Source organism: Xenopus laevis, chromosome 7L, assembly GCF_017654675.1.
Source record: "Xenopus laevis strain J_2021 chromosome 7L, Xenopus_laevis_v10.1, whole genome shotgun sequence".
In the NCBI taxonomy this organism is placed as follows: domain Eukaryota; kingdom Metazoa; phylum Chordata; class Amphibia; order Anura; family Pipidae; genus Xenopus; species Xenopus laevis.
In genome coordinates this window covers 117,951,094-117,978,547 of record NC_054383.1, presented here as the reverse complement: position 1 = coordinate 117,978,547, position 27,454 = coordinate 117,951,094, and the positions used below count along the sequence as shown (strand labels likewise).

At 40.1% G+C, this 27,454-nt stretch overlaps 1 protein-coding gene across 3 annotated transcripts in view; it reads left to right on the top strand.

The window, feature by feature from the left end:
* LOC108695905 (myosin-binding protein C, fast-type) overlaps positions 1–27,210 on the top strand; it is a 70,057-nt gene extending 42,847 nt beyond the window's left edge. For all 3 annotated transcript variants that reach the window (XM_041569613.1, XM_041569612.1, XM_041569611.1), the window contains 17 exons: positions 367–533; positions 1,374–1,539; positions 3,820–3,926; positions 4,973–5,002; positions 5,673–5,812; positions 6,183–6,342; positions 6,451–6,555; positions 7,134–7,322; positions 8,459–8,593; positions 9,775–9,942; positions 11,888–11,976; positions 13,879–14,074; positions 18,626–18,765; positions 19,832–19,991; positions 21,419–21,555; positions 23,939–24,125; positions 27,179–27,210. In XM_041569613.1, the coding sequence (XP_041425547.1) occupies positions 367–533; positions 1,374–1,539; positions 3,820–3,926; positions 4,973–5,002; positions 5,673–5,812; positions 6,183–6,342; positions 6,451–6,555; positions 7,134–7,322; positions 8,459–8,593; positions 9,775–9,942; positions 11,888–11,976; positions 13,879–14,074; positions 18,626–18,765; positions 19,832–19,991; positions 21,419–21,555; positions 23,939–24,125; positions 27,179–27,189 (2,287 nt within the window). In that variant the 3' untranslated portion in view covers positions 27,190–27,210. The remainder of the gene's footprint in view (positions 1–366; positions 534–1,373; positions 1,540–3,819; positions 3,927–4,972; positions 5,003–5,672; positions 5,813–6,182; positions 6,343–6,450; positions 6,556–7,133; positions 7,323–8,458; positions 8,594–9,774; positions 9,943–11,887; positions 11,977–13,878; positions 14,075–18,625; positions 18,766–19,831; positions 19,992–21,418; positions 21,556–23,938; positions 24,126–27,178) is intronic.
* Positions 27,211–27,454: the final 244 nt, after the last annotated feature.

Sequence of the window (27,454 nt, the reverse complement as noted above, 5' to 3'; positions counted from 1 at the left end):
ATCGAGTTCTGGCCAAAAGTCGGCCAGATCTCGATCAGATGGGACTAAATATTCCGTCGGATCTTGGCCGCATCTGTTCGTTGATGCGGTCCAGGGATCCGACCGCCTGTTACTATTCGTTAGGATCCGATCGTTGGGCCCTAGGGCCCACGATCGGATCAGCCCGATATTGCCCACCTCAAGGTGGGCATATCGGGGAGAGATCCACTCATTTGGCAACATCGCCAAACGAGTGGATCTCTCCGTGTATGGCCACCTTTAGTCAATCAGAAGGCAACTGCTACAGTGATAAGTGGAATGCTAAGTGGGGTGCTAAGCCAATATTAAACTGAAATGTGATTTTTTTTTTTTAAATTCTGTCCCTAGGATGAAAGATGGAGTTGAGCTGACTCGTGAAGAGACATTCAAATACCGCTTTAAAAAGGATGGTAAAAAGCACATTTTGATGATTAATGAAGCAACACAGGAGGATACCGGACGCTATCAAGTTATGACTAATGGTGGAAAGTGTGAGGCTGATCTTCAAGTTGAAGGTAATGCATTGTATTCATCCTGTATCATATTACTGTCTCTACTTAAGAAAAAATACTCAATAGTAGTAACAATAAAAAAAAAACGTAAAATATAGACCATACAGAAGAGTCATTTGACACAAGTGGATACCAGCCACTAGACTGAGCCCATTGTGTTTCACATGCAAATTTCTATTTATATTTGAGCACAGTACAATACTAATCACCATATGTAGGAATGGCTCTGGTATCAAAAAACACACAATGCAAAATGCCCCAAAAACAAGAAATAACAGAATGTATAATTTATCTAATAAAGCCTAGAGCTACAAATCTTTGTGCCCCCATTCAAGAGGCAGTAAAAGGCATGCTTGCATGTGCAAGTTACGCCTGCCATGTAATGCGTGCCACATGGATAGGATATGACTATTCCTTTTCCACTTCATTCACCAGGCACAGGCAGGAACATTTAAGGTCACATGGCTGAGAGCACCTGCAAAACTAGGAATGTGGAGCCCAAATTTCACAATTAAATATGAAAAAACTGCTCTTTTAAAAAAATTTTTTGCAGAATTTTGCTGGAGCAGCACTATTAACTGATACATTTTCCTGTGACAGAATCTCTTTAAGTAAAGTGTTCCCTTGCACCACAGCATGCTGCAGTTTAGTCACTGTGCCAGATGCACTTGCAGAGGTGATTTTCTTGTATTTCATGCTAATCAGTGCAATCTTGTGCATTTAGATAACAGACAATGCCAGTACTTTTTAATAAGACATCCCTTAAGACAAATCTTTTTGATAATAAAAAGATGACACTTTATTTTCAGATCAGCTTTGGACTTATTCTGTTATTTCTTACAGAGAAGCAACTAGAAGTGCTCCAGGGCATTGCTGACCTGACAGTGAAAGCAGCAGAACAAGCTGTATTTAAATGTGAGGTCTCTGATGAAAAAGTGACTGGAAAGTGGTTAAGGAATGGGGTTGAGATTAAACCCAGCAAACGTATCACAATGACACACAAGGGCAGGTAAGGGAAATAATATGGTAAAGTATTAGAAAAGGTTGGTTGCTGCCAAATTAGACCAACAACAATGTTTTTGATAAAAGGATTTTGTCATGATGTTTGTGGTATCGTTTTTATTACAAAAATATACTGTGTACATTAATTCATTCTACCATTTAAAATGTTGCTCTTGAACCAATAAATGTATTTTTTTAGTTGTAATATTAGTGTGTAGGCAGCCATCACAGCTCGTTTTGCCTGGTCATTTGCTTTTAGAAAGAGCCAGCACTTCACAACGGAACTACTTTCAGAAAAGCTATTGTTTCTCCTACTCAATGTAACTGAAGGAGTCGGGACTTGGGTTAGTCGGACTTGGATTTTTACTACCACTAGGTAGTAGGCATGGGAACATTTTTAGCAATGTAGGAGTCGGGGAGCTGTTGTTTTGTATTTAGGCTGCTGTGGAGAAAGGAAAGGAGTCATATCACTACAACTTGCAGTGCAACAGTAAGGCTGTGGACACATGGGCTGAAGGCTCAGCTGCTCTCAATCTATGTATTTTTTGCAGGCTGAGAGAAGCAACCTGCGTGCACTCTCAGTTGAAGCTGAGGTCAGTCTCCTTTGGTGTGTGTTTGGGCTAGCCTCCACTGTGTGTCTACACACGAAGGCTAATCGGATTTAAATCCATGACGCAGGGGCAGGGAGCAGATCTGCTTCTCTTAGTTTGCAAAAATACACAGGCTGAGAGCAAGTGAGTCTTCAGCCAATGTGCCCACAGCCTGAAAGTGAAGTTTCTCAGAGCACAAGTCACATGACTGAGGGCACCTGGAAAACTACCATGTCTAGCCCCATGTCAGAATTCAAAATTAAATACACTCTGTAATTCTCAAGTCTATATATGGGCTAAAACCACATAGTTACATAGTTAAGTTGGGTTGAAAAAAGACCATCAAGTCCAACCTCTCCAAATTAATCCCAGTGCACAAAGTATATATTTTGTTCACTACACACTGCATCCCATATGTTGCCTCTTTGTAGCCATTTAAATCAATTCTACAAAAACAAGCATTATACAAAAAGGGGGTTGTGGGAGCACTCAAACGGCTAAGTTAAAGTATATTTAAATATTATGAAAGTGCTACTGATAATCAATGCACATTCCCTTGTCCCCTGTCTCATAAGTAATTCAGTATATATACAAGTGCATGTGTTTACTAATACAGGGGTTTTTAGTTACAAAGTTATGATCATAAAGTTGATAAGCCACCATACCACGTCAAGGTAAACCAAACCCCATACTTTGGTCCCTAACTTGTTACCATCTGGTCAAAGTATAAAAGGTCTTTTACTTCTCTGCATAGTAGCATTACTTGTAATCAGTGTCTCTTGAACCTTGGTTTCAGCCGAGGGTTAGATCCTCCCCCGGATTTGTTTCTAGGCCACATAGGCCCGCGCCTAGGGGGGCAAATTTTCAGGGGCGGCATGCTGCCCAGCCGCATTCTCCTTTAGCAACGGGGAGCCGCAGCTCCCCAGTGAGCAGCCGCATGCGTGCGCGCATACTTATGCTGGGGCGCTCTTATAAATGGTGGGCGCTAGGACCTGCCAGCCTAGTGGCCAGTGATGGGCGAATTTATTCACCAGGCGCGAATTCGCGGCGAATTTGCGCGATTCGCCGCCAGCGAATAAATTCGCGAAACGGCCGCGAAAATTCGTGGCAAAAATTCGCCGGCGTCAAAAAAATATTTTTTTACGAAAAAACAGACGCCGGCGTCAAAACCGGGCGCCGGCGTCGCAAAAACGGGCGCCGGCATCAAAAACGAGACGCCGGCGCCGTTTCGCAAATTTTTCGTCGTTTCGCGAAATTCGCTAATTTTCTGGCGAAGCGCAACAGCGCAAATTCGCCCATCACTACTAGTGGCGCCTGGCACGGAAATCCAGCCCTAGCCACTATGTGGTTTTTAAGAGAGAAGTAAATAAGTGAGGGACCACTGTGTAGGGTTTACCTTGATGTGGTATGGTGGCTTATCAACTTATGATCATAACTTTGTAACTAAAAACCCCTGTCTTTGTGAACACATACACTTGCATATCTACTGAATTACTTAGACAGGGGACCAGGGAATGTGCAGTGATTAATTGGCCAAGTCAGTAGCACTTCCATTATACTTTAATACATTTTTATTTAGCCTTAGGAGTCCTCCCCCCCCCCCTTTTGTATTTAAAAACAAGCATTGCCTAATAATCACACAATATATTGCAGACACCTCATTGATAATTGGTCAGTGATCATGCTTTTCCTTTCAGGATCCACAAATTAATTATTGATGATGTCCGACCAGAAGACGAAGCAGACTACACCTTTGTCCCAGATGGATATGCCTTGACCCTTTCTGCCAAACTCAACTTCTTAGGTATTTGACTCATTTCTTCTTCTTTCAAGCAATCACTTTGTGAAATAGTTGTGCTGCTAAACATGTTCAGATCATACGTCATCAAGGGCAATGACACTTGGAGCCAGTGGCGTAACTATAGAAGAAGCAGACCCCGTGGTCACGGGGGGGGGGGTCCTAGAACGCAGGGTCTGCCTATTCTACAGTTACGTGTAACACACAATCCTCCCCAGTGGTGGGCGTTACAGACGGGTAGACGGGTGGGCGGGTTGGAAAGTGCAGTGTGCCGGGCTCTCCGAAGATTTGTTTGCAGGGGGGCACTGTAGTTACGCTGCTGCCTGGAGCGTTATTTCACCCATGGGAAATTGCATCTCCCACTGGCGACAAAGTATCCAAAAATACCTTGTCAGTATTTGAATCACTGCATTTTTATTTAGTTTTTTGTCACCCATGGAAGGGGGGATTTGCAACTGACAGCAAAACTTTAAGTGTGTCTCTATTAAGGTTTTCATTCAGATCATGGTATATCTAGTAGAAGTAAATCTAGAGCAACTGAATTGATTTACATCTACTACATATGTGTCATTTTGGGCAAAAAAAAGCTACTCACATTGCCCTCCATTGGCATAGATCAAAGAGAAACTCAGCACTGTGGAATCTAAGCTGTGGGTACATAAAGTTTCTGTGGTCTCTTTTATTGCTGAGAGCAGCTCCCCTATGCTTTCCCTGCTCCTGGTCATCAGTTGCACTGCCTGCTGCATACACAGTATAATACTTGTTAAGGTCTTATTGTATGGCAAGCTTGAATTGCTTCAAGGAAGACATAGGAGCAGGGAAAACAAGGCAGCACCATGCTTTGCAGAAAAAAACCCCAAGCTGGCTAATTTTTTAAAATAAAATTTTAAAGCAGAGGCAAGCTGACTCTGGAGAAATGGTCAGTGCTTTAATCACTGGGGACCCTCCCTGATTCCATTTTCCTTTCATTTGTGGGTAAAAATGTCTGTTTTTTAACTAAGCTGTAGTATTTTGTGGTTTATTTATATTTCTTCCTCTCTTTTTATTTCCAGAGATCAAAATTGTCTATGTACCGAAACAAGGTAAGAACATCTCACCTCAAAAGTAAAAAACTTATTGCTGTATATCTCAGTTCTATATATGTTGATTGGTGCCTTAGACTCAGGAATGACCAGCCCCTGGGGTTTATCATTTGTTGATGCCCATAACACTTTTGGAACTGGGAATTGTAGCTGACTTACTTAGAAATTGAGTCCTGATCAAAATAGTAGACTGCAAAGCTGTAGTCTGATGATGTTAAATGGCATCTGCAGTTTACTATAGATGTTACCATGATCATTATCCTCATTTACAAAAGGGGGCAAAGACCAGAAAACAAACACAAAGCACCTTGCACTTCCCCCTTTTGTGCACCCAGCACTTCTCCAAAACTGAGTGAACAAGTGCATATAGTTGTGCCTGACAGTAACTGGGAAGAAGGCAGGTACGACTTGCACCAGTTATTTAAAGGGGTGTCTATTTTCTTGGGTGTCATACAAAGAGTGCAAAGAAGAAGGGCTATGGTTACAAGGTGCAAAGGACTCTGCTACAAACGGACAACAGACCCAAGGCACAGAGCTCACTGTGCACTCCTAGTGGTAGGTGCTCCTAGATCGGCACTGTAAGGGGTGCGCCATTTGGGAGAAGACAAAATGGTACAGCAAAGTCAAGATGAAATCTGATCACTGCTGTAACAGTTATTCTCATCTACAGAACCCCCGAGGATCCATCTTGATTGTTCTGGTGGAGAACATATCAACACCATTGTCGTTGTAGCAGGAAACAAGTTACGATTTGATGTGCCAATTACTGGAGAGCCAGCACCAACTGTTGCATGGTTCAGGGGAGATGCGGTATGTAGACAATGCTGAGATTTCTCCTATTCGTGTTTATAGGTAATATTTCCATCATATTCTATTATATCTTTTAATGAAGGAGAACTACATTATGCTACATACATTTTTACCCACAGATTTTCCCAGTATTCCAGAATAATAGTGGGCAACTTTGCAACAGTGTGTGCAACAGCTTGCTTTCCATTTCCCAGAACAGGGCATGAATTAACAACTTTCCAACTGTATCAGAGGCCAGAAATGGGTTTTGTTCCATGCTAACTACACATAACTTTTCTCTACCCGTATTATTAATGAAACGTGTGCATTAGCCAAGATCCAAATAGCTGTTGCCTTTCTTATGCACCTGACCTCTCTCTTTATTTGGTAGGAGTTCTCTGAAATGGAGGGCCGAGTACATATCGAGATCAGAAATGAGATGAGCAGCTTCATCATTGAAGGCGCAGAAAGGTCTGATGAAGGAAGCTATAACATTGTGGTGACCAACCCTGTTGGAGAGGATAAAGCCACTCTGATCGTTAAAGTTGTAGGTAAGGTTGGCAAATCTATTATATGTTATGGGTGTTCAGCTATTTTGGAAAGGGTTACTCAATATGATGCTCCTAGGTATAATTTATTGAATTTTCTCCAAACCTTAGATGTTCCTGATCCCCCAGAAAATGTTCATATCACAAGCGTTGGTGAGGACTGGGCTAATGTTGTTTGGGAGCCTCCAAATTATGATGGAGGACAGCCAGTAACAGGTGAGATATGCCTTCTACCACTCTAGAACCAATGTATAGTTGCACTACTAAACGAATAGATGTGCAGTATTATAAACTAACTGATGCTGAATCCAAGTGGGCCACCATACTGCTGGGCCCTTCTTCTGACTGTGTCCTACATCCCAGCAATAACTTGTAATACATCTTTGTTGAGCTTAGTTTGGCCCTTTGACATGATCATATACCTCTCTGTCTATTTTAAGTAGATTAGTACAGGCATATGACCTTTTATCCAGAATGCTTGGGACTTGTGGTCTTCTTTATAAGGTATTTTCCCATAATTCTTTTGCCACCAATATGTATTCATGTACTGTTCATTCTGTTTTATTGTTATAGAGAAAAAAAGACCATTTAGAGCAAATTCTGAACTTTTCGGAATAAAGGTTTTCCAAATAAGGGGTCTCATACCTGTAATGGGCATTAGGGTTAGGGTTAGTAACACCAAAAATGAAAAAAACTAATTATTTAATTTTAAGTACCATTTAATCTAATCCTGTTTGAATCCACTTCCAAGAGCTGTTGGGAATTTCTCATTCAGCATTTCCACTCCTCTATAGGATATCTTATTGAAAGGAAAAAGAAGGGCAGCCAGCGCTGGATGAAGATGAATTTTGAAATCTTTAATGGCACTGCATTCGAGTCAACAAAAATGATTGAGGGGGTGTTGTACGAGATTAGAGTCTTTGCTGTCAATACCATCGGCATCTCTCAACAAGCCAATACCTCCAACCCATTCATGCCAATCGGTGAGTGGACCTAGAACTGATATTTCAATAAATGCTATTTTCTATGCATTGTCTGTGGTGTAACAGTTGACATGTTTGTCTAGAACAGGGGTCCCCAATCGTTTTTTACCTATGAGCCACATTCAAATGTAAAAGAGGTTGTGGAGCAACACAAGCATGAAAAAGTTCAAGGGGGTGCCAAATAAGTGCTGTGATTGACTATTTGGTAGCCCCTATGTGGACTGGCAGCTACAGGAGACTCTGTTTGGCAACATGTTGCTGGTGAGCCAGTGGTTGGGGATCACTGGTCTAGGATATGTATGTGCACAAAGACCTTGATATAAGACTTGTGTGGAAAGGCTACAGCTACGGTATATGGCAATGCTGTTGTACTAGTAATACTACTATAGTTCCAATTATATATAAGTCAGCAAATTACAGGGTAGTAAGAAGTGTAAAGGTTTCCCAAATGTTTCTTGTCAAACAGTTGACCTGTAACTGCTACCTGGTAATGGTTTCATGGGTTTTTACTTCAAAAATCATCCAATGTAACCTTAAGACTGGGCTTCCAGGAGTTTTCTAGAATTGCATTTTGCAAAAATAAATATAAAGTGTACCTCAGTGTCATTAGAACTTTGTGTTGTCAGGTAGCTATTACACCTATGCACACTTTTTACATCATGATCTATGTATTTTAAATAAAAATATATGCTTCTACATATTTTCCTCTGGTGCACACAGCACCAAATGTATTTATTTGCTGGCTATAGACATTTAAAAAAAGAATCTCACGGTAGTAGCTCCATAGAAAACAATGTTATTATACAGTAAGCATATATTAATGCCATACAGTTTTGTGTCATCACTATATCCTTACTTTGCTCTTGACTCTTGAAGAAAAAGCTGTAGGAATAATATACCAACAAGGTGATAAGGATATATTTTACTGTACCATTTTTATATTCACTACACCATGTTTGTTATGTCCAAATCATGAATCTGAAACCTAATTTTGAACCTTCGATGAATCCAATGAGACAACAATTAGCTAGCAATGCAGGACAGGCAAGAATAGCATATAGCTCTATGATTAAAATATAAATAGGGTGTCATTTATCTGTAAGGATCTATTGATGACATGCAGTTTTGTGTCTCAGCTCCTACAAGTGAACCTCTACATCTGACGGTTGAGGATGTGACAGATACCACCTGCACTCTGAAATGGAGGCCACCCGATCGTATCGGGGCTGGAGGAATTGATGGCTATCTGATTGAGTACTGCAGAGAGGGCTGTAAGTGTAGTAGACTTTTACATTTAAATAAGATTCAAAAATGTTGGATATGCAGATATCCTAGAGCAGTGCTGCCTGATTATTGCCAAGTAATTTAAGTAAACATATCTTCATTTATTTATCAAAATATATAAATATATAAGATGAGGGATAACTATATTATTAGCATGGAAAACCTGTGAATTATTGATGTGGTGTTAAAAATTATATCCTTGCAAACGGTGCTTAGATATGCAGGGCCAGAGACCCATGAACTGTAATAATGAAGTTGGCCTTCGGCTTTGTGCTTTTATGTGGTCAAGGAATTCCTCAATTACTTAAACAGGCATACATTATTCCTTTTATAATACACAACAGCCATGAACAGGAAACATATTTACATAAAATTACATTGTCGCTTCATCAGACAAATAAAGCACATCCATCAAGTTCATGTGTATTATAAGAATATAAGAATATAATCTAAGCAAAGGTTTAGCATTAACACAGGCAATGGAGCTTCGATAAATATTTTGTCGAAAAAAACGCTTTGCGATTGCGAAATTTTATTACATGCACTGCGAGTGTTCGCAAAACCCATTTGGTTGCAAACTTTGTGATGGAGTCGTTGAGGTCTCTAATCAATCAAAAAGGACACAAACATGTTCGCTAGCATTTGCAAGCGTCTTTGCGAAACATATTACATTCCCCCAATAGTCACTACTTCTGGGCAATTAGTACCCGAGATCCTAGTCCCACTCAACACTCCTCGGTGGAGCCTGTGCTGCTCGACTAAATAGCCCTGAATATTTATCACCCCTAAAGTGATCTTATGACTAGCTAGACCTAAATGCTCTAGGTTCCACTGCATCATTCCTGCCTGCTCAGGTAAAGGTATTGGCAAAATGGACCCTGAGCATGTGTGCTCAGCTTTTATATTATTACACACTGCCATCTAGAGGCCAAATACAGAAAAGCTAGCGTTCATGCTTTGACCGAGGAAGAGGAGCCTTAGCTCCAGTATTAAATAATGTGCCCTTAAGTGGCCAAACTTTAGAGGATTGCAATATAAATGAGAACACCATTTATCAGTCCTCTAAATTTGAAAGAAAGAAGTCTGGCAACAAGGATATATGGTAACAGCTTTCTTGAAAATCATAGTTGCCTGATATTGTATTCTTTTTGGGTTGCATTTTTTTCAGCCGATGAATGGATTCCATCTAATAAAGACCTGGTAGAAAGATGTGGCTACACTGTGAAAGATCTCCCTACTGGAGAAAAAATCTCATTCCGAGTGCGTTCTGTGAATATTGCTGGACTCAGTGAGCCGGCCTACATGTCCCAATCAGTCACAATACGGGAAATTGTGCGTAAGTCACCTGCCTTTTTTTCCCCTCCTTTTCTGAATGCTAAAAGGTGCAGTACTTTAAAAAGTTAAAGTTTTATAACACATAGGGGGTTATTAATCAAAGGCTGAGTTTATGAGGTTTTTGAAGTTTTTTTTTACCTCGGATAAACTTACAACACAAACCCGAATGTAAAAAACTTGACTGAATGCAATTGGGGTGAAAAACTCAAATACTAGAATTGATCGAGTTATCGCTGAAAACAACATTGCATAGCTTGAATTGATAGAGTTTTCAAGTGCAAATCACCAAAAGAAAACCTGAACATCATGAAGGATAAAAACATCTTAGTTCAAGGGACCTCTGCCATTGACTTTTACATGTCCTTGACAGGTTTAAGCTGGTGTAGCTTCGGGGCATAATAAATATTGAAAAAAATTTTTTTAGTTTTTATCCTGAAAAATTCAAGTTTTTACTGAAACTTCCCTTACGGGAAAAACACAACTCGACCTTTAATAAATAACCCCCATAATATATCACTGATATACAGTTTGCTTACATCACTTGAGTTTAACATAGTTGTCTATGATATCCTGATTTGAGTACGTGTTTTAAATATAGGGGACCAGCCCCTACAGCAATTACTCATTATAACTGTCAGCATGTTACATACCTCCCAATTGTCCCGTTTTCTGCAGTACAGTCCCAATTTTGACAGCTCAGCCTGCAGTGCCGGTTTCTTACTAAACAGTCCAGAGTTTCTCTTTGATCTCCTGCACTGAACAGCCAGAAAAAGATGCAAAGTTTCTAAAACTTAATTAAATAAGAGGCTTTTTGACAGAGCGCCCAGAATACTCAGCACCTGCACTTAGATACATTTATAACAATTTAAGATAAGCAAAGCTACAAGATTTAAGATAAGCAGGTCTCTTGGGAGAACTGAGACTTATAGTTTAAAGGGCAATGCACCTTCATTAGCAAAACTGCATATAACCCTAAATCCCCCAAAAATGTGTTTAAACTAGGGATGCATCGAATCCAGGATTCAGTTCGGGATTTGGCCTTTTTCAGCAGGATTCAGATTCGGCCGAATCACTCTGCCCAGCATAACCGAATCCCAATCCTAATTTGCATATGCAAATTAGGGGCGGGGAGGGAAATCGTGTGACTTTTTGTCAAAACAAGGAAGTAAAATGTTTTCCCTTCCCACCCTAATTTGCATATGCAAATTAGGATTCGAATTTGGTGTGGTATTCGGATGAATCTTTCGCGAAGATTCAGGGGTTCTGCTGAATTCAAAATAGTGGATCCGGTTCATCCCTAGTTTAAACTTTCCATAACCTGCCAAATTTTATAAAATGGACATGGTATTTGGGGGTGTGGCCACAAAATGGGTGTCGTCAAACAATTTCCACCACCCTATGCACGGCAGAACTTTTTGTCCCTCTTTTCTATTTTTAAATGTTGGGAGATAGGATGTTACCAAACAGACTCCACCCACTTGCATTCTATTTGCATATGCCATGTGATCTATTTGACACAGTAAAGGCAAAATATCCCTTGGGAATTAAAACACATCTTAAATAAATCAACATTTAAAATGATGCATATTTGACCCACCCGGGCTAAAGGTGGCCGTACACTAGAGAGATCCGCCAAACGAGCGGATCTCTCTCCGATATGCCCACCTTGAGGGCCCAACGATCGGATCCTAACAAATGGGAGTGGGCAGTCGGATCGCGGGACCGCATCAACGATCAGAAGCGACCGCGATCCGATGGGATTTTTAGTCCCATCCGATCGAGATCTGGCCGACTTTCGGCCCGATCTCGATCGGAGAAGCCCATCCACGGGCCAATAAGCTGCCGACTCGGTCTGTCGGCAGCTTTTATCGGCCGTGTATGGCCACCTTAAGGCTGCTGCACCCATGTAACTATACAGTATAACAAGTCTTGTTTTCCCTTTACAGAGCAACCCAAGATTCGCTTACCCCGACAACTCAGACAGACTTTCATTAGAAAAGTAGGGGAACAAGTCAACCTAGTTATTCCCTTCCAGGTAAGAGAACAAGTGGCTATATGCATAGAAGTAGGGGGAGTGAAACGGTTGTGTACAATGAGAAGAAACTAACTTCAATTTAATAGAAAGCAACAGTGATGGGCAAATTTCTCCTGTTTCGCTTCACCGAAAAATTAGAGAACTTCCCGTGAAATTTGCCTGCAGCAATTTTGGACGCGTGTCTGAAAAGACGTTTGCGTAAATTTTGACGCCGGTGTTAAAGTCAATGGGCATCCGGATAGTGTTGACGTGCGGTGACTTTGACACAATCGACTTTTCAGACGCGTGTCAAAAATGTTTTGACGCTGGCAAATTTTCACTGGGGTTTTGCGAATTTATTTACCGGTGGCGAAACGTGGAAATTCGCCGTGAATTTGCGCCAGACTGATTTATTCACCCATCACTAGAAAGCATTTCCGTGTCATGTGTAAAGTACTCTACACCTCCTGTAGAATCATTAACACTATTTTATACCCCTGTAAAAAGTGTTCAGGGTTTCACGCTTGCAACTCAAAGGTCAGCTTGGTTGTCTAATATGGACATTTTATACATTTATACTCAAGTGTGTTGAGTGACTACATACAGTTGCATAACTAACTGCTCATATTGAATATCTGATTGGCCTCTTGCAATAGGGTTATTGGCCAACCTGGAGCAGAATGGGCTCTGTTGGAAAGTTGATGAGATATCCCCAGAACTGGCAAACTTTACACTTATGTGGATCACCCACAGTTGTGGCATGTGACATAATGATGTACAGATGAAGCTAATGATAAATCAAACAGCTCCATTAACTCCTGAAAGGAGAACTAAACCCTTAAAATTAATGTTGCAAAAAATGCCATATTTTATATATTGAACTTATTGCACTAGCCTAAAGTTTCAGCTCCTCAATACCAACAATGATCCAGGACTTCAAACTTGTCACAGGGGGTCACCATCTTGGAAAGTGTCTGTGACACTCACATGCTCAGTGGGCTCTGAGCAGCTGTTGAGAAGCTAAGCTTAGGGCTCGTCACTAATTATCCAGCAGAAAATGAGGTTGGTCTGTAATATAAGCTGATGCTACAGGGCTGATTATTAAATTCTGATGCTAATTGCACTGGTTTCTGTGCTGCCATGTAGTAATTATCTGTATTAATTACTAATCAGCCTTATATTGTGACATTTCTATTCTATGTGTACTGTATATTGTGAGTGGGTCCCTAAGCTCAGTAAGTGACAGCAGCACAGAGCATGTACAGTGAATCAGCAGAAAAGATGGGGCATCTTTTAGAGACACAGATCTTCACTGTTAAAGGGTTGCTTTGGGCTGGTACAGAAAACCAAAACATAATGTACACTATTTCTAGCTACTTCTTTAGTTAGGCTTTAGTTCTCCTTTAATGAAGGAAAGGTTAAAACTAAGTAAGCTTTAGCAGAAAGGTCTATATAAATATACCAGTAATCCCTCAAAGTAATGCTGCTCTGAGTTCTCTGTCAAAAGAAACACCACATTTATTTCCTTCTATTGTGTAAACATAGACTTCTGTATCAGACTTACTGTTTTAGCTTAAACCTACAGGGCTTGGGCTTGAGCCTGCTCAGTTTGCTCCTCTCCCCCTCCCTGCTGTAATCTGAGCTCAGAGCTTTGAGGGAGCAGACAGAGACTCAGGCAGGACGTGATGTCACAGCAAGCTAATATGGCAGCTGCTATCCTAAACAAACAGATACAGCATGTAGAATTGATTACTTAGGCATTCTAACTTGCACTGTTGTGGCTAATCTATTGGCAATAAACAGTCTTGGTATCTTTCCTTCTCCTTTAATCAACATACTGTATCGCTATTGGAACTTGATAGATAGAATAGAACGACTGGAGACTTTATTTGCAACATTATTTTTGCCTATTAACATTTCTAGGGAAAACCAAGGCCAGTGGTGACTTGGACAAAAGAGGATAAGCCTTTGGACCCCAAGCAAGTCAGCATCAGAACCTCGGAAGTGGACACCATTCTCTTCATCAGATCTGCAGAAAGGAGTCACTCAGGAAAATATGAACTCTCAGTTATGATTGAAAACATGAAAGATGTCGCATCAATAAACATTCGCATTGTGGGTGAGTGGTCCCTGCTTAGAGTTACACCAGACAATCTTAATTTGAGAACTTTGCAGATGTCCCACAAGTCAAGACTTGGACTATGCAAAGTTACCTTTGGATATCTTTTGGTTTATGGTTTGATTCAGAATTAGGAAACTATTGTCAATGGGTGAGATAAGAAGTTCATAATTCAGAACTCACCTTGCTGGAAGCAAACCTAACGTCTCTCATTGTGAAGCCAAGCTAACTATAGCCTGACTTGTGAACGGGTCACTTGGGCTCCAGCAGAATGATAGACAGAAACAGAGTCAATGAAGACCATTATGCAACAAGAGGCAGTTTAGTGTCCACCACATGTTGCCCTGTGATCTAACATCCCCACCAATCCCTCTTTTAGCTTTATAAAGGGTTTGTACAATTTAGGAGAATGTTATATTAAATACAGAAGTCTGACTTAGAAGATAGTTTTTATGGGAGCTCCATATTCATAGTCACTAATACCACAATGCGGAGGGGTATGAAAGTGCTGTAGGTTGCAGTGGGTGACACTGTCATATAAGTGCCAGTTCCCAGTTCAGGTGTTATCCAGGTGCTCCCAGAGGTAGTCTTTGTTTAGTTCTAAAAACATTGAAGGAGATTCAGGAATGGCATTCCAAATATAAGGAGCTGCGAGAGAGAAGGGTTTGACATGGGAAAAAGTAGTAGAAGTGGGGGTGCAACCAAGCGGTTGCTCTGAGAGGAGCAGATGTTTCGGGCAGGAACATATAGAGAAACAAGAGATGAGATGTAGTTAGGTGCAGAGGAGTGAAGAGCTTTGAAGGTTATGAGGAGGAGTTTATGTTATTCTTTGTGTTTTAGGAAGCCATGATAAGGACTTCAGCAGGGGAGGGGTCTGTACCGTTTTGGATGAGAGGAGGATAATTCTGTCAGCAGTGTTTAATACAGACTGTAGAGGGGAGAGATGGGAGTTAGGGAGACCAGCTAGTAGAAGGTTACAGTAATCGAGTCAGGATAGGATGAGAGCATGCATGAATATAGCCCTCATACTAGGTAAACCCTCACTCACAGGGTCCATTTTCATCTGGGGCCTACGAGGCTCCAGGTTTGAATATATCTTCACCTACAACACGGAGGAGGGTCACAGAGACTGAACATAGATCCAGCATTACCTTTTTATATTATGGGGGGGTCATCTGCCCCTATACCACATGGGATTCTAACCCGGGGGTTCCCAAACTTTTTTACCCATGAGTCACATTCAAATGTAAAAAGAGTTGGGGAGCAACACAAGCATGAAAAAAGTCCCTGGAAAGCTAAGTTACGGCCATGAATGCCTATTTGATGGCCAGTATGAGGACTGGCAGCCTACAGGAGACTCTGTTTGGCAGTACACCTGTTTTTTTTATGTAAATAAAACTTACCTCCAAACCAGGTATTCAAAAATAAGCACCTGCTTTGATGCCACTGGGAGCAACATGCAATGGGTTCGTGAGCAACATGTTAGTCATGTACCACTGGTTGGGGATCACTGTTCCAACCATTTCTTATCTATATGATCTAATGTCATACCTGATGAGACAGCCCTTCACTATCCAATTAGAAACCATTAGCCCTCTACTTCCTCGATGCATTTCCCTTTGGACATTTATTTCAATGGGCTATCTCTTTTTCTCTACTCCTTGTGAGTATGACCCTAGACAAGTCACTTAGGGGCAGATTTATCAAGGGTCAAATTCGAAATTCGAATTTTAGATTTTTTTTTATGGTCAAAACTGACAAATCCGATTAGGGAGTTATTCAAATTCGATTTGAGGTTTTTTTTTAAAAAAAAAATTTGAATTTGATTTTCGAGATTTATCATATTTGACTATTCACCACTTAAAACCTTCTGAATTGCTGTTTAAGTCAATGGGAGAGGTACAGGGATCAATTTGGAGTTGTTTGCAGCCTTCCTTCTTTTTAAAATTCAAATCAAATTCGATTTGAATTTGATTCGAGTTTTCAGGATGATTCCATTCAACTAAGTTTAAAAATGTGTTTTTATTAATAAATTTGGTCGAATAGATTTGGTGCCCCAGCTGCACCCTCCCTCCACCTCTCCCCCTACCTACTTATTTCTTCTGGAGGCCAGGGAGGTCAGGGGGTTGCTTAAGCACCCATGGGGATGGGGTCTGGGCCAGGGCCCATCATGTCCTGGCCCAGTCCAACCCTGCTTGTGAATCCCATTAGCTTATCATTTTATACAGGAAAACAATTGCTCTTATTCTCTCTTGCCAAAGAGATAATATTTGGAGTTCTTATTTTTTGGAAAGACATTAAAGCACTGGTTTATTTGGAGCGTTTCAGCCTACACCCAGTGCCTTTTCCTGAATCCTGAACTTATAACTTAGCTTGGCCATAAAGTGGGAACAAAAAGAAAGTATTACTACTACTAAGCCAATAATGTGAGTAATGATCAGTGGGAAGGAAAATGTTATCACACATTTAATTAGACTCTTTCAGCAGCTGCTGTCAATATGGGTATTTTTATGGGGGGGGGGGTGTCAGCGTTATGTTCTGGTTCTAAATCATTTTCATTCCCATGTAAGATCATTCTTTGCCAGCACTTAGTTATGTTGATAAAAGAATAAACTGCCAGCGATGGATATTTCAACACATTTAGTAGCTGGAAATAAGTTTCTTTGAACAAAAGTGACTTATTTCCATGCAGGGTTGGTGTTTTGGGCATTAACATGAAACAGGAGTAGTGATTTGGAAATCTGTCTGGAAGTCAATCTGTATTTTTTTGCTGCAACTTTTTTTTGCAACGACTTTTTTTCCACTTTATTCATCACAGCTTTTTCTGTGCAGAATACGTTGGAGTCTATGGACATTTATTTTGCAGTTTATTTTGTTAATGCACAATACATTGGGTTCAATTCGTGTTTCGTGGTCACGTTTTTTTTTGCTGCAAACATAGTCTCGTCAAAATATTCTTTGTGACTCTATAATTGGTAAAAAAATTCTGCTTATTACTAAACAGGAAAGCAAAATAATAATACTACAGTGCTACATACCCCGATTTTATGTTTTCTCTCATTTTACACTGTTGTTTTTGAGGTCCCACCAATAAATAATGCATTTCCCACATTTTGTATTTTCCCAGAGTTTACACCTTTTTTTCTGGCCCCCTTAAAAATGTAATATGGGGGGTTCTACTGTATATCCAATTATTTTAATGATGCCTAGCAAATGAAAGTATAATCAGAAGATATTTTTCAGTTAATATTATACTCCTTTCTAATGCTTCCACTAATATTACTGCAGCTGTAATTATCCTTCCAGTGCCTTTACTAATACATTACCATTATCAATAATAATCATTTTATTCCACATCACTGTAGTGCAGGTATAGTATCCATTATCCAGAAATCTGTTATCCAGAAAGCTCCAAATTACAGAAAGGCTGTGTCCCGTAGACTCCATTTTATCCAAATAATCCAAATTTTTAAAAATGATTTCCTTTTTCTCTGTAATAATAAAACAGTAGCTTGTACTTGATCCCAACTAAGATATAATTAATCCTTATTGGAGGCAAAACCAGCCTATTGGGTTTATGTAATATAGTTATGTAACATAGTTAATATAAACAAGCTGCTGTCTAGAAACGGGGGACAGCCATTCAGTCTGAAATAAGGAGAAAAGACACAGGTTAAATAGTAGATAACTGAAAAGTTCTCATTGTATTCTACAGACTTTATCTGTTATCTGCTATGTAAACCTGAGTCTTTTCTCATTTGAATGGCTGCCCCATGGCTACACAGCGCTTATTTATATAGTGAATAAAGTACCCCCTTTTGTAAAATATAAGGATATTATAAGTTACCGAGGAGTTCCATGACCATATAAAAACACGAGGCCGAAGGCCAAGTGTTTTTATACAGGTCATGGAACTCCGAGGTAACTTCTAATATCCTCATATTTTGCAACTGGGGGTACTTTATTTATTATAATACACAAGTTTCAGTGAGTCATGTGACAGAAATGACATCAGAACTCACCGTTTATAACTGATGACATCAGAACTCACCGTTTATAAGGATATAATTTACAAGATATTCATGGCTTTTGTGTATTATATAAAGTATAATAGTCTTTCTGAAACCAACATTTTTTTACTGGTGCAGGGCAACAGTACATTATAAATGAATTACTTAAAAAAAAAACTTTAATTTTATGGTGTTACTGTTCCTTTAAGGTATGAAGATCCAAACTATGGAAAGATCACATATCCAGAAAACCCAGGTCCCTAGCATTCTGGATAACAGTTCCAAGACCTGTTTTTATTCTAAATTTGTTGCCACTTTCATTTTATAACTTTATACCTATAAACGTTTGATTCGTTTTATCATCCAGCTTTTCATCTTCCTATTTCTTCAAGCCGGATGGTGAATTGGGGCTTTTAGCTGTAAGGGGGTTTACTTCCCCTTTAAGTCACTCTCTCTTACACCACTGCAGGCAATAAAATAATACATGTAGGTATATGTAATATACAAGAATGTATAAGAATATCATCGTTATGTTTTACAGAAAAACCAGGTCCAGCTCAGGCAGTTACAGTCAAAGAAGTCTGGGGTTTTAATGCCTTGCTGGAATGGCAACCCCCTAAAGATAATGGAAACTCAGAAATCACAGGCTACACCATACAGAAAGCAGACAAGAAGACAATGGTAAGATTCTTTACTTCTCCCAAAGTCACGTGTAGAAAATGGATATTCTCTAACTTATCTCGGGTTTATTTTACAATATAAAAGTGTTGTAACCTCCTCCAATTAGCCTCCCCAAAAAGAGATAAACTGGTATATATTCATCCATTTTCCAATGAAAGTACTTCTACCGGTGGCCTTGAGCACTATCCAAAATATTAAATCTTTTAAAGGCGTTGTTCACCTTCAAACACCTACAGTAGTTGTTTTCAGATAGTGCAACAGAAATAAAGACTTTTTCCAATTACTTTCTATTTTGTATGTGTTTTTCTAATATTGAAGTGTAAAGTTTCATTTTTCACCTTCTAAAGCAGCTCTGGGAGGGGGGGGGGGTCGCCGACCCTGTAAACTGTTCTAAATTGATACATTTAGTTGATACATTTCTTATCTTTGTCCCTGCTGAGCAGAATCCCTGAGTTTCATTACAGGCAGCTGTTAGAATTGATACAATAGTTGCTAATACTCCAGAGATGCTGCTGAGAAATGTATCAACCAATGGAGCAACATTTTAACAGTTTAGAGTCTGCACCTGAATAACTGAGCTGCCAGACTCAACACCAGAAACAGGGACATTCAACTTTAAAATTCGATTTTGAAAAAAAAAAAAAGTCTTTCTTTCTGGGGAACAATCTGAAAACAATTGAACTGAAACGTGTTTGGAAGGTGAACAACTCCTTTAATACCTCTTTCCAGTTTACCATCAATTTCAAATCAACAACCTCAAGAAAATGACACAAAATGCCTTGAGAAACGCAACAGAACCAACCTTCAGGCACAATAGATGAGACAAATAACTGGGGAAAGAGTATTGTATAGCGTGTGCAGGGAGGCTGCTGTTTGGAAAACAATACTCCATTTGTAGTTAACTGACTTTAGCACAAAATCTTTAATATCTCAAAATGCGGCTGTACTCTGGATGGGGAAATATCAAACTGCTTCGGTTCCTTCAGGATCCTCCAGTTCAGTATTTTATAAATCTGCCCTTTATTCATTATTGTAAACCTAAGAAGAACCTTTGACTGTGTTTCAGGAATGGTTCACTGTCTATGAGCACAACCGTCAACCACGCTGCACCATCTCTGACCTCATTATGGGAAATGAATATTACTTTAGGGTGTACAGTGAGAATATCTGTGGCCTGAGCGAGAATGCTGGTGTCTCCAAGAACACAGCGTATATTCAGAAAACAGGTGGGGCTGTGTGTTCAATCCTGATTTATTATGCGTCACTTTGTATGAGTGATATTGATACCTGACCATCCAAGAGATCCAGACAAGAATGCATGAGGTTGTTCAGTTGTTCTATAGAGAAAGATTATAAACTACATATATAGTTTGCACAAAAGCCATTTCCGACCACTACTATAGGCACCATCTCTTCCTACTATACCTGCTATCCCACAGTCACACTCCCTTCCCAGAGACTATTATCCCACTGTTACTATAGGCACCATCTCTCCCTACTATACCTGCTATCCCACAGTCACACTCCCTTCCCAGAGACTATTATCCCACTGTTACTATAGACACCATCTCTCCCTACTATACCTGCTATCCCACAGTCACACTCCCTTCCCAGAGACTATTATCCCACTGTTACTATAGACACCATCTCTCCCTACTATACCTGCTATCCCACAGTCACACTCCCTTCCCAGAGACTATTATCCCACTGTTACTATAGGCACCATCTCTTCCTACTATACCTGCTATCCCACAGTCACACTCCCTTCCCAGAGACTATTATCCACTGTTACTATAGACACCATCTCTCCCTACTATACCTGCTTTCCACAGTCACACTCCCTTCCCAGAGACTATTATCCCACTGTTACTATAGGCACCATCTCTCTCCCTACTATACCTGCTATCCCACAGTCACACTCCCTTCCCAGAGACTATTATCCACTGTTACTATAGGCACCATCTCTCCCTACTATACCTGCTATCCCACAGTCACACTCCCTTCCCAGAGACTATTATCCCACTGTTACTATAGGCACCATCTCTCCCTACTATACCTGCTATCCCACAGTCACAGTCCCTTCCCAGAGACTATTATCCACTGTTACTATAGGCACCATCTCTCCCTACTATACCTGCTATCCCACAGTCACACTCCCTTCCCAGAGACTATTATCCACTGTTACTATAGGCACCATCTCTCCCTACTATACCTGCTATCCCACAGTCACACTCCCTTCCCAGAGACTATTATCCCACTGTTACTATAGGCACCATCTCTCCCTACTATACCTGTTATCCCACAGTCACACTCCCTTCCCAGAGACTATTATCCACTGTTACTATAGACACCATCTCTCCCTACTATACCTGCTATCTCACAGTCACACTCCCTTCCCAGAGACTATTATCCCACTGTTACTATAGGCACCATCTCTCCCTACTATATCTGCTATCCCACAGTCACAGTCCCTTCCCAGAGTCTATTATCCTCCCATATTACACCTTTGTAAGATTCCTGTCACTTCTGTATTCACTTTCTCCATTTAATTTTCCCTTATTCCGCCTTTCTACTTCATTCATTCCTCTCCCTTATTTCCAAGAGACATTATGTTTGTTTCTCCAACCACTTTTTAATACTATTTAATACACAGGACTTGTCTACAAACCTTTTGACTACAAAGAACATGACAACAACATGGCTCCCAAGTTCCTCACTCCTCTGATAGACCGCACTGTTGTGGCTGGGTACAGTACAGCCTTGAATTGTGCTGTGAGGGGTCATCCAAAGGTAGGCAGCTGTTTCTCATAAGCCATCATTACACTGTTTAGCAGCAGAGTTTATATAAGGGATAACAGTTTCTCAGATAAAGAACATGCAGAACAGTACTGGGACTTTCTGAAGCTTCGGATGTATAATGGTATTGATGTGACATGGCTTTATGGTGGATATGGTTTTGGACTGGCCTGCCAGGATACCAGTGAATCTCCCGGTGGGCCCGGCAATTCTAGGCCCTTTCTGTAGGATTATGTCCATCAATTCTTTTCTTTATACACCAGAGTCATACCACTTAGTATGTTTTATTTCTAATACCTGTGACAATGGGCTCCAGATGTTAGGTTCTTTGGTGGGCCTTAGTGGTCCAGTCTATGCTTGGTGGGATCACAGAACAGCATGAATAAAGAAACATGCCTGAAATCTTAGAACTGCCCTGCCATGTTGCTTTTTGTTTCATCAGCTTCATAAGTAACCCAGTTGTAGTTTGAATGTAGTTTGGTGAGAAAAGGAAAATCTTGTGATTGTTTTGCTCTGCTAAGAAAATTAAAGTGGACCTGTCACCCAGACACAAAAATCTGTATAATAAAAGTCCTTTTTAAATTAAACATGAAATCCAATTTCTATTTTTTATTAAAGCATTTGTAGCTGTTGTAAACTCATTTAGAAATCTCAGCTGTCAATCAAATATTGTCTGCCACTCCTCTATGCCATGGGCATAGAGGCGGGGCAGACAATTACTTTCACTTTCCATTCAGCGCTTTCTAGATGTCACTGCTCTCCACATATTCCCCCATTCTCTTTACCGTTTAATTGTGTAGCCAGCGCATGGGGATGGACATCGGGACACCCATTCTGGTGCACAAACAAGATTCTGAGATGATACAAGACTTGCCTTAATAACAGTGTGCACAAAATGGCTGCTGTCTGCTTGCTATAATTTTGAATTCCCAGACTGAAGGAAACAAGATTCAAATAATTTATATAGTGTAAATAAAGTTCATTTTGCTTGACTAATGGGATAAAATAGGATTTTGGAAAAAAAATTTTGGGTGACGGATCCCCTTTAAGTTAGTGAGCAGAGAAGAGCCATCTGATGTTTCTGTGGTCAGTTCTAAACAGGACAACTTCACAAGACGTTCCTTTTCTAACTCAGTTTTCTTATGACTGCAACCAGTTGGCCAAAATAAACAGCGGGTGTCGCTGTTGCTTCAAGATCATTATATTAGCTGTTTAATGGGATACTGTCATGGGAAAACATGTTTTTTTCAAAACGCTTCAGTTAATAGTGCTGCTCCAGCAGAATTCTGCACTGAAATCTGTTTCTCCAAAGAGCAAGCAGATTTTTTTATTTTGAATTTTGAAATCTGACATGGGACTAGACATATAGTCAGTTTCCCCGTTGCCCCCAGTCATGTGATAAAGCACTGTGTTTCTTGTCGGTGCTATATAAATAAATGATGATGATGATGATGTGACTTGTGCTCTGATGAACTGCTGCACTGCAAATTGAGGGATATCACCCCTCCCTCCTCCCAGCAGCCAATCAGCAGAACAATGGGAAGGTAACAAAATAGCAGCTTCCTAACACAAGATAACAGCTCCCTGGTAGATATATGAACAACATTCAGTAGTAAAACTCCATGTCCCATTGCGACTCCTTCAGTTACATTGAGTAGGAAAAACAACAGCCTGCCAGAAAGCAGTTCCATCCTAAAGTGCTGGATCTTTCTGAAAGCACATGACCAGGCAAAATGACCTGAGATGGCTGCCTACACACCACTATTATTACTTAAAAAAAAAAATACTCTTGTTGGGTTAGGAATGAAATTTGATATGGTAGAGTGAATTATTAGCAGTGTAAACAGTGTGATTTAGAAATAAAAACAACATTATAAAAATCACACCAGAATCCCTTTAAATAACAACTAATATCTTGACAACTAATAATGTCAATTTCAAAAGTGCTAAGACTTGCACTTTATTTACTTTACTTTACCAGCTGCTCTCTTACCGGCAAGGATGGGGATGCAAGTTGGGACGGGATGTGGGTGGAGTCGTGGCAGGATGTGGGCGGAGTTGTGGTGGGGGGCGTGGGCAGGAGGATGGGGATAGGAGTGTGCCGGGCCCCTCTGAAGATGTTTTTGAAAGGGGGCCCGGCGCACTCTAGATACGCCACTGCTCATAACAGATCTTGCCTGTCCATGTGGAGACCTATTGGATATATGTGGACCTCCATGAGATTTTTATGGATCAAGATAGTCTACAGTGCTCCATAGACACCTGTGTTTCACCCGTAATTGGTCCTTACATGGAAAACGTTACATAGCATGGATACATTATGGCAATGAGAGATTTTCATGGTCCTAATGCTTCTCGTTCCACATTCCTCTTGCAGCCTAAGGTTATTTGGATGAAAAATAAAGTAGAAATTAGAGATGATCCCAAATTCCTCATGAAACACAACCAAGGTGTCCTTACCCTGAATATCCGTAAGCCAAGCCCCTTTGATGGAGGAACCTACACCTGCAAGGCCGTCAATGAACTGGGAGAAGCTGAGGTGGTCTGCAAGCTGGAAGTCAGAGGTAAAGATTCCCATCTCTATTCATCATCATCACGAGCCTCATAAATACTATAGTATGGAATACATTCTACTTGTATTAATTTTAAAAAATATCTACAGTTTTGTGTTTTTGTATGTTGTACAGGTATAAGATCTATTATCCAGAATGTTGGGGACATTTCAGGATAAGAGGTCTCTCTGTTATATAGATCACCATACCTTAAGGGGCAGGTTTATAAAGTGTCGTATTGAAAATTCTAATTTGAATTTTTGAATTCTTTTTATAGTCTAAAGACTGTCAAATTTGACTGGTGAATTATCTAAACTCGATTCAAATTTATTAAAAATTCGAATTTGATTTTTGAATTAAACTCTGGCTGTTTAAGAATTCGAATTCGATTATTCGCCACCTAAAACCTATGAAATTCATGTGTAAGTCAATGGGAGAGGTCCAGTGACCAATTTGAAGATGTTAAAAGCCTTCCTGACATTCAAGTTTTTTTCTAAGAAAAAACTCCATTCGAGTTTGGTCGAATTCGATTTGAATTGGATTCAAGTTTTCGGATCAGTAAAATTCGTCCGAATTTTAGAAATCACATTTTTTACTAAATATCCCTCCAATTGTATTTAGAGGAAAATCGAATTTATTAGAGTTAAAAAAAAACCCCATTAATTTCGAAATTTGGCCCTTGATAAATCTGCCTCCCCGTCTGCTAAAATAATTTAAACATTAAATAAACCCAATAGGATTGTTTTGCCACCAATATGGATTCATGTGACTTAGTTAAGATCAAGTACAAGCTACTGTTTTATTATTATTATTATACTGAAAAAGGAAATCAGTTTTAAAAAATTTAATTATTTCCTTAAAATGGACTTTAGGAGAGATGGCCTTCCTGTAATTCAAAGCTCTTTGGATAATGGGCTTCTGGATAAGAGATCCCATACCTGTACAAAAAATCTTCAGAGCCACTATCCGAGGAAGAGAAATAATTTAATCATCTGACGATTCAAAGTTAACTCCTGTGAATAGTGAACTCCTCTGTATCTGTAAGCTTGAGAAAATGGCAGTAATTAGGTTTCCATGCACATCTAAGGAGCATTATGCGTCTGTAGGGTACAGGATAGCTTGACTGTGACAGCACAGTGGCAGTTGTATTGCACAACTAATGAATACAATATGTGTAACATGTGAGTAATGACGCATGATGCCTGCTGAAATTTTAACAATATGCATAATCTGCCCTTTATTTCAAAGAGATCTGTCCTTTTGCATTCTTGCAGTCAATCATGTGACTTACACTGTTAAGTTGCCCTTTATTTTGACTTCTGTGCCATCTTGTGGTTATATACCCGCCCTGCAAGGTTCCATATCCATGGAATGTAACTGCCTCCCTGGATCCTTTACAGTTAACATGAGCCTGGGGCTGTCAAATTTGATCTTTCACAGGAATCAGCAGTTATTTTAGTGGAAGCATGTGATTCTTGCCTTTCTCTTCCTTGCTTTACTCAGTATATGACAAATGACAAATAGCCTGAGAAAGGGATATAAAAAAAGGGAAGATTTCCCTGAAAATATCTTTCCCTTTCATAACTTTCCCTTCATTTTTAAGCACTTAAATGTTACACATTTACAATCAATTGTATATTATTAGTTAAATGTGGGGGTATTCTCTAAATTTTTGAATTAAATTATTTTTTTTTAGTTGGAGGGGAATACAAATGCTGCAAATCATATCCCAAGTATCATTCCAAAGGAATGAAGTCCCTTCCCAGAGATTATTATCCCACTTTTACTATAGGCACCATCTCTCCCTACTATACCTGCTATCCCACAGTCACAGTCCCTTCCCAGAGACTATTATCCCACTGTTACTATAGGCACCATCTGTCCCTACTATACCTGCTATCCCACAGTCACACTCCCTTCCCAGAGACTATTATCCACTGTTACTATAGTCACCATCTCTCCCTACTATACCTGCTATCCCACAGTCACACTCCCTTCCCAGAGACTATTATCCCACTGTTACTATAGGCACCATCTCTCCTTACTATACCTGCTATCCCACAGTCACACTCCCTTCCCAGAGACTATTATCCCACTGTTACTATAGACACCATCTCTCCCTACTATACCTGCTATCCCACAGTCACACTCCCTTCCCAGAGACTATTATCCACTGTTACTATAGACACCATCTCTCCCTACTATACCTGCTATCCCACAGTCACACTCCCTTCCCAGAGACTATTATCCCACTGTTACTATAGACACCATCTCTCCCTACTATACCTGCTATCCCACAGTCACACTCCCTTCCCAGAGACTATTATCCCACTGTTACTATAGGCACCATCTCTCCTTACTATACCTGCTATCCCACAGTCACACTCCCTTCCCAGAGACTATTATCCCACTGTTACTATAGACACCATCTCTCCCTACTATACCTGCTATCCCACAGTCACACTCCCTTCCCAGAGACTATTATCCACTGTTACTATAGACACCATCTCTCCCTACTATACCTGCTATCCCACAGTCACACTCCCTTCCCAGAAACTATTATCCCACTGTTACTATAGGCACCACCTCTCCCTACTATACCTGCTATCCCACAGTCACACTCCCTTCCCAGAGACTATTATCCCACTGTTACTATAGGCACCATCTCTCCCTACTATACCTGCTATCCCACAGTCACACTCCCTTCCCAGAGACTATTATCCCACTGTTACTATAGGCACCATCTCTCCCTACTATACCTGCTATCCCACAGTCACACTCCCTGGATGATATTATCCCAACTATACTTTCTATTTTGAAAGCTCTAACAATAAATCTTTTTCTGAGCATGTCCTTCCTTTTGAAAGGAATAAAACACAAGGTGAGTGAATTAATGTGATCAGTATATTCTGTAAAATATTATTAATGTTCACCCAAAAGTGGGCCATACCTAAAGCCTAGACATTTTGTTATTCATTCTAAGCATAATCTAATCACCCTATGAAAAAATTAATTGTTTGATAAAAACTAACCCCACTCCTTACCGTTTTCTCTTTTCTCTGCAGTTCCCCAGTAACCGAGCCTGTGTTTCTATGAATAACAAGTGGCAGTAAGTATAAAGCTGGAATTTGTCTTGTGATCTTTTTTTTGGTGGAGATGTAGAAAACCTCTTGTCATCCAATTGTCTCAAGACAGTTACATTGTTACATAGTTAAATTGGGTTGAAAAAAGACAAAGTCCATCAAGTTCAACCTCTCCAAATGAAAACTCAGCATCCATACACACACCCCTCCCTACTTTTAATTAAATTCTATATACCCATATCTATACCAACTATAGAG